An 8,213-nucleotide genomic window follows, 5' to 3' on the forward strand; every position below is an offset into this window, starting at 1 on the left:
GATGATAAATTTATTTAATACTGTACTACTAGTAGTTCTTCTGTTCTTCTTCACGTACTAAAAAGTGACTGTTATTGATTTATTGATGATGTTAGCCGTTTTCATTTTTTGGGAATGATTTTTTAATGTTATTTCTATTTTGCTTCGGTTTTCTGGAACGTTCTTAAAAAATGGCATTAGGTAAATATGATTTGTTAAAGACAGAATCAAGACGATTTTGTGACTAGGCGAGTTTTAATATAAATTAGAAAGAGAGATAAATTATTGAAGTTTCCACTTCGTTCACTAGGAGTTTCATTTATTTTTGGCATGAGTTTAAGAAATGTTAGAAAAAATAGATGAGAAAAGTTAATGGAATATGAGTCTCATTTGTATAGTATTAGTTTAAAATGAAATATGAGTGAAATAAGTTAGTGAAATTTGGAGTATAAAACTATTTATAGTAAAAAAGAGTTGAGACTCCTATTCGCAGACGGGCCGATGTGGAAAAACGGGACTCCTAATCGCAGACGGACGGAGTTTTATTAATTCTAGATGGATAAATACAAAATAAATAAAAAGTAGCATGAAGAAAAAGTATAGGCTAATGTTACGAAAGATGAAATGTAAGTAGATAACTCAAAATTAAAGAAAAAGATTTTGGTCGTGGATGGAGGAGTATAACTTTTGAATAGAAAATCAAGATAGCTAACTCCAGTTGGTTTTCCAGGTCAATCCTAATTTATTAAATCCTAGTCCTTCCGTGAAAAATAAAAATACAAAATGAAGTACTGTATTATTATGGTTTATGACTGGAAATTATTTTGGTAGTGTAAATAACATTTGCCCTAACAAAAAACCCTAAAATCAAGAACTGCCTACGTTATAAAACAATTTCAACAACGCATTTGGCTAGTTAACTAGCCAATGATTCATTTTAGAACTCAATAAAGCCCCATCACAATATTATACTACTACTATTCACGAAATATAGGGAGCTCAATAAACGGACTACTAAAGAAACACCAAAATTTTGAATCATTGAGACAAACATATTCGTTACAAGAAAACATTTATTCTGCATTTGGCAGAGGGGCAAAACTGTGGTTCAAGCATATCAGAGTTTTCTGTGGAGTTCCCTACAGAAAGCTTTGTCAATGCTCAATTTCTAGACTAAATTGTTCCTTGAGAATATGTTTAGGAACTCTACCGAATCCCTTGGAGACTTCTCCCATGTCCTTGAGCCGGGACACTTCCCGCTTCACCTGAGAAACTCTACTCAAGACAGCATCGAGCAATGAGTCCTGCTTCTCGGATATAGATGTATGCTTCAACAGGGCAGACCTCTCCTTCTCAAGCTCTTCGTAAAGATTAATGATATACTTCTTCTGAGCTGAAAGCCTTTCCTCAGCTAGTCTGTATTCAATCTCTTGCGACTTCCTTAGCTTGTCCAAGATGTAATCAATTTCATTCTCAAGTTTCAGTGATTCCACTCGATAGTCAAATTTTGATGACAACACTGGAGGCGACACCAGTTGGCAGTCTTCCTGCTCGCTCTTTGGGATTTCCAGTACACCGTTGCCATTTTGAGATAGCCCTATTTATTTTTGAAGTTCACAAAATAAAAGTAAAATGAGAAGAATGCATGAGGAAAGAAGGAAGGATAAGACTCAAATGCCTAATTGAAGCTAAGAATAGTTCCATTTTCTCTTGAAAAAAGCAACTCTCTTAAAACGAGAGTGTCAAATCTCACTCAATGAAGGTGTAATGGCTCCTGCAGTCAGTCTTGCTAAGAAGATCTAAGCTGAAGGAGACGATTTTTCCTAGAGTGTAAGAACAAATTTGGAAACTCTAAAACAGTGTAGGTGAAAATTCGAAGAAGAAAAAATTGTTAAGAACAGTATACCAGAAGCATCTTCGGAGACATCTTCCATCTTCCATATATCATCCAGATAACTTCCATTCTTAAGCTGATGAATATAATCGATAGGTCATTATTGTGGCAATTGAAAAGGGCGTACAGACAAGAAAGTATAACTGTATTGAGAAATAATTATTAGCCTACCATTCACTTCAGATACCTTTGACATGGCTAGCTGAAAATGATGCAACAGCTGCGTTGCGCTTGTTCTATTCGACCCACGCAGCACACGGATGCCAACATTCAAGATCTTCTCAATCTCATCTGGTGAGTCATTTGATTTACATTTCTTTACTAGTCCAGTAACATGTAAAACCAGATCGGTTCGCGTATCACAGCGACGGCAATAATACTCTGCATCCAAACCGATACTCCCTCCAACTGTCCCAGCCAAGTAAGCTCGTAGAGCACAGTCAATATGACAACTATGTCCGCAAGCACCACCCTCAATATCAGCTTCACATCTAATGGAATTGTATTCTTCAGAAGCTTTCTCAATAGTTTGAGAACATAATATACAACAACAATCTCTGCAGAAACCAGCTTCACCACAGCAAATATCACAGAACATGATTTGTGAACCAGAGTCCTCTCGTGCAGCTAAGCTGCTGCAAAATCTATTGCCAGCTTTACAACGTGCTACACCATCAGATACTGGATCTTCTGCTGGCTCCGGAAGGACCCTGAGCATATCTTTATCAGCTGAATATGAAGCATAATAACAGAGCAATATGTTAAATAAGGTTTTATCTTAGTCAAAATAGCTTATATCGAAGCCCAAAGTTTTTATGAGAGATAAAATATGAAAGATGAAAAGTTAAACTGAAACAAACTTATAACACAACCAAAGCATGATGCAAACCTTTCTTGATTACTTTTGAAGGGACTCTCCAGCTGAAAGAGGCAAAGAAAGCATCAACATCTGCACCGGGGAATTTTTCTCGAATATAGTGTTCAAGTGACAGCCTGCTGGCGAAGCCTTTTCTATCTCCTACCTTGCGGAACCTGGTGGGAACATACAAATATCTATCTATAAAGTATCCCGAAGCAGAAATTCTTTTCCCGACTTTCCAGCGCCAGTTATCACCAGGAGTAGGCCAATCTTGAGGAGCATATGGAAGGCCTTCGCCCGAATCATGAACAGAGACTGGGTACAGATTGAGACCATTTCTAACAAGCTCATACGGCAGTTCTTTAGCATCTCCCGGACTGTCAATGTCCATAGACTCCTTTTCTGGCTCGCTAGTCATTTAGGCTCTGTAACATGTAACGAATATGGCTAAAATAATCCTATAATATGAATATAGTAGTTGTTAACTTATAATCACAAAATAAATAAAAAATCAACCAGGAGGTGTAAGGACATGTTCAGGCCAACAAAGATATAACAAAAGTGGACTACCTTCAATAGAGTAAGTTCATTTGAGACTTGTTGAAGCATATAATTAGCTATAGTTATCGTAGACTCAAATTTTAATTCCTTAAATTGCTCAAAAACTCTTTTCTAGTAACCTTCGATCATGCTTGATTCAATCAGACTTGTTGCTAATGAAATTAAAGCACATTCAACTCGATGGATAATATATACCTATACATCAAGCAAAGCTGCACGATCAAACAAAAAGGACATATAACTAGCTATAGTTATCGTAAACTCAAATTTGAATTCCTTTAATTGCTCAAAACCTCTTTTCTAATAACCTTCGATCATGCTTGTTTTAATCGGACTTGTTGCTACTGAAATTAAAGCACATATAATGGATATACCACTACAATAGGCAAAGCTGCACGATCAAACAAAAATGACATATAACTAACTATAGTTATCGTAAACTCAAATTTGAATTCCTTTAATTGCTCAAAACCTCTTTTCTAGTAACCTTCGATCATGCTTGTTTTAATCGGACTTGTTGCTACTGATATTAAAGCACATTCAAGTCAATGGATATACCACTACATTAGGCAAAACTGCACGATCAAACAAAAATGACATGCATATAACTAGCTATAGTTATCGTAAACTCAAATTTGAATTCCTTTACTTGCTCAAAACCTCATTTCTAATAACCTTGGATCGTGCTTGTTTCAATCAGATTTGTTGCTACTGAAATTAAAGCACATTCAACTCGATGGATATACCGCTACATTAGGAAAAGCTGCACGATCAAACAAAATGACATACCTCAGGAGAATGATTATCATCAACTCAAAATTGCAGAAAACAGAACAGAGTTAGGGCTTCTAATTCTGCAGAAAACAATAGAAATAGTAAGAATTCATGCAACGGCTGATCAAACAACTCAGCTGAATTAACTGATGCCGCGCAAAAAACCTAAATCGGTGCAAAAACTGAAGCAATAAAATGCACGCATTCCGAAGAATTCAATTTGCAAAAGTGAGAATTCATATATGCACAAATACACATACATGCTCCTCAGGAAAAAAATACAGTAATAAGCTTACAGCGAAATTAACTCAGAAACCCTAATCAACAGAAGACAGAATTGGAAATTGGAAATTGAGAATCATTATAAATAGCTTGAAAATGTTAAAGAAATGGCAACTCCAGTTGGAAATGACCGTTCTACCCCTGAACTCAGATTTCGTTGTCGGAATACATCTGGAATTCCGTTGCCTGATCGCCGAGTTTGCTCACGCTCCATTGGCGCGCGTGGTCCTTCGGTCATTCCATTTCCCTCCTTTCTAGTACTCCTATGATTTTAATTTGCAACAGAGTGTGTTGGACCGTGTACTATTTTTATTTGGTTATCTATGTTTTATTAAAACCCGTTTTAATTCTTTAATTGATTTATATGGGCTCAGTTGCCAGAGAATGCAAGTATTTAAAGTCAAATCTTCACACTTCATTCATTTATGAATATTTGATTCAATACAAATTTAATGTATAAATGGTAAAAATAAGAGAAAAATAAATGGTATTGCATATAGTGTCGTGGAGAGTGAACTCCGTATCATTAGGTAGTGTAGTTTAATGGTAGAAGTTATAAATAGATTGATGTGTAGGGATAGTGTGTTGTTTAACTATTTCCAAATTAGAATGTCCATGTATTTAAAAACGGACTAATAAGAAAATAGTTCATACTTTTCAAAGATGAAGAGAGTATTATTTTGTTGTTTAGTACCACTAATATGAGATCTTGAGGGCTCGAGAATTCGAATAAAGCTTGCACTGTTCATATGAAATTAAATAGAATTCGAATATGCTATTGAGCATGATATATGATGTATGGCTTGAATGTAGAACCCAAAACCACCAAGGATTAAAGGTCAAATCTTCATATTTGGCTTTCGGTTTTTAAAAGCACACACATTAAAAATCGTTGATGTTTAAGTCGAGAGGTTTTGCGAAGTGAAGTAGTTATTGCTAGAAATTTGCTAATCGGAACCCTTTTCGAATGAGCAATTTAGTTGGGTGATTTGGTGAGACTTCGTGTCAGAATAAGAATAAGGAATGTGTACAAGTTTTTGACAGAATGAAGTCGACAATGCTGAAAATGGAAACTGCTCAGAAACTTGTAAACTTATCAATATAGGGGGTCAATTCCGTCAATAGCCCCCAAGCCTCCCTAAGCTCTCTCCAATAATTGAGTAATAAACATCCGGTAGTCATAACTACTTTCTATATCTTTCCAACTAAATGACCATATAAAATTTTCGTTTTCTGCATAATTTATGAGCAAAAATCTTAATAACCTAAATGTGCACACTTCAAAGGTATCTTACTTAGAGCATCCGTCTGTCCGTGTCAGTGGCGGGAACACCCACCATCCGCCAATGCGCAGCGTACGTCCGTGGCAGCGGCACGACGCTGCTCTTAAATAAGAGCACGTCCGTGCCGCTGAGCACCCTTACGTGGCAGCTTCTTATTGGTCAACGACATAGCCGTTGACAATTTGAATTTTTCTTTTTAAACAAAAATGCAAAATAAATTTAAAAAATAGTTTTAAATAACAAAAAATATTTTCCCACTTCCCAATAAATTATAACCGTTTTATACACATTTTTAATTTATTTTTCAATTTTTTCCCCAAAATTCACATTTTCATCTATAAATACCACTACTTCAACACAAAAAAATTCCCATAACACTACACAATTCTCATCTTCTATCATCTAAATTCTCTCATCTATTCTCTCATCAATTCTCATCTATTCTCTCATCTTTTTTCACACTATGTATTTTTTTATAGGAATTTAATTATGTAATTTTTATTTTCTAGGATTATAGTTATGTATTTTTATTTTTTAGGATTTTAATTATGTAATTTTTATTTTTTAGGATTTAATTATGTAATTTTTAAATATTTAATGTATTTTTATATTGTAGAAATGTTTTTAGTAATTGAAGTATTTAAATTGAATAATAGAATGGTGGGACTCTTGAGCTTGTCCTTGCGTAAGAGCACAGATGTGGGTTTTATATTCTCAGCTAAGAGCATCTCCAATGGTCGGCTAGCGACCGGCTAGCCGATTTTTCGCGCTGGCCGATCGGCTAGCCGAACCATTGGAGGCGGCCAGCGCGAAATCGGCGAGCGAACCGGCGTGCGCTGGCCGATCGGCTAGCCGCCATTGTGGCGGCCCGATCGGCCAGCGCCGATTTTTGTTTTTTTTTAAAAACCTATATAAACGCGATTTTCGTTTCATTTTCATTTGCACCACTTGTTTTAACGAGTTTTCTCTCTCTCTAACTTTCTGTACAAGAGCATCATCGAGCGATGAGTAACGCGGGTGGTAGCGGTGGTGGTAGTGCTGGGGATGCTGAGGAGTACGAACGGATGATGAACGAGGCTATGAATGCCTACATGAACCGCGAGATGGAGCGGTACATGCGCATGGTGGAATAGCAGGCGATACCTCGCCCTCCACGGGTTATCCACCGCCGAGCAGTGATTGATCGGGATCACGCCGCTGCACATCAGCGGCTGTACGACGACTACTTTTCAGAGAACCCGCGGTTTCCCGCCAACTTGTTCCGGCGGCGTTTTAGAATGCGCAGGGAGTTGTTTATGCGCATCGTTGGCATATTAGAGCGTCGATATCTGTGTTTCCGCTTTAGGCACGATGCGGCTGGCAGACCCGGACACACCCCTATTCAAAAGTGCACGGCGGCAATCGGGCAGTTGGCCTACGGAGGCGCGGCAGACATGTGGGATGAGTACCTCCACATCGGTGAGTCGACGGCCCTGGAATGTCTGAAGGATTTCTGTGGGGGCGTGATAAGCGTTTTCGGTGAGCAGTACCTTCGAAGCCCTACTCCCGAAGATTGTCAGAATTTGATGCAGATGCAGGGGGAGAAGCATGGGTTCCCCGGGATGTTAGGCAGCATAGACTGTATGCATTGGGAGTGGAAGAACTGTCTGACTGGCTGGAAGGGGGCCTACACGACCGGCTACAAGTCAAAGAATCCCACGATAATCCTCGAGGCCGTAGCTGATTACCGGCTGTGGATCTGGCATGCGTATTTTGGGGTAGCCGGGTCGAACAACGACCTCAACGTCCTGAACTCATCTCCCCTCTTCAACGAGAAGTGCCAGGGCGTCGGTCCAGCCGTCTCATTTGTGGCCAACGGCAACCGGCATGATATGGGCTACTACTTGGCGGATGGGATATACCCTCGGTGGCCGGTCTTTGTGAAGACGATCAGGCAAACAAGTGATGAAAAGAAGGCCTACTTTGTGCAAGGACGTGGAGCGCGCATTTGGTGTGCTCCAGTCTCGATGGGCGGCAATTAAGGGTCCAACGCGTTTGTGGGATGTCGGATGCGTTTCCCAGATAATGTACGCCTGCATTATCCTGCACAACATGATCGTCGAAGACGAAGACGTACAACTGACTAGTTGGGCCAATGATGATGAAGCCGGTCCAAGCCACGGAACGGCCACCCCTAGTGTACGACGTGGGGTACCTCTCGATGAAGCCGGCCGCCTCAAGGAATTTGCCAACATGCACCAAGTGGATGCTCATATTCAACTCCAAAAGGATATAATTGAAGAGTTTTGGGCACGGAGGATTGTACGGCGATAGTTTTTTTTCTTTATTATGTACCTTTTTAAATGTAATTTTTTTTTATCTATGTACCTTTTTTAAATGCAATTAATGAATTTTCCCGTATATGTCTCGTAAATTTAATTCCGTAATTTAATCGTAATTTTAATTCCGTAAATGTAGTATTTTTTGAATTATTTTTATTGCGGCTGGCCTATGGCTGGCCTAAATCTGATGTGGCAGGTGGATTGTTAGTGCTGCTGACGTGGCAGGGGGAGAAACTGCTGGCCGATTTCTGGCCGAAGTA

At 38.8% G+C, this 8,213-nt stretch overlaps 1 protein-coding gene across 1 annotated transcript; it reads right to left on the reverse strand.

Annotated features, from left to right (window-relative positions):
• Positions 1–994: 994 nt before the first annotated feature.
• On the reverse strand, positions 995–4,434 carry LOC125192454 (uncharacterized). Its single transcript, XM_048090029.2, has 6 exons — positions 4,364–4,434; positions 4,083–4,147; positions 2,763–3,157; positions 2,061–2,602; positions 1,886–1,949; positions 995–1,576 (listed from the first exon to the last, which is right to left on the reverse strand). Exons 3-6 carry the CDS (start codon positions 3,148–3,150, stop codon positions 1,134–1,136), a joined length of 1,437 nt encoding a protein of 478 aa, XP_047945986.2. The 5' UTR covers positions 3,151–3,157; positions 4,083–4,147; positions 4,364–4,434; the 3' UTR covers positions 995–1,133.
• Positions 4,435–8,213: the final 3,779 nt, after the last annotated feature.

This window comes from Salvia hispanica, chromosome 4, assembly GCF_029641045.1.
Source record: "Salvia hispanica isolate PSC_SH4W2 chromosome 4, Shi_PSC_v1, whole genome shotgun sequence".
NCBI lineage: Eukaryota > Viridiplantae > Streptophyta > Magnoliopsida > Lamiales > Lamiaceae > Salvia > Salvia hispanica.

Excerpts from the sequence above, each read along its gene's own strand:
- LOC125192454 (XM_048090029.2), bottom strand. The coding sequence starts at position 3,150 with ATGACTAGCGAGCCAGAAAAGGAGTCTATGGACATTGACAGTCCGGGA. Across the intron at positions 2,603-2,762 it reads TTCAAAAGTAATCAAGAAAG|CTGATAAAGATATGCTCAGG; the intron begins GTTTGCATCATG and ends CTTCATATTCAG. Across the intron at positions 1,577-1,885 it reads TGTCTCCGAAGATGCTTCTG|GGCTATCTCAAAATGGCAAC; the intron begins GTATACTGTTCT and ends AAAAATAAATAG.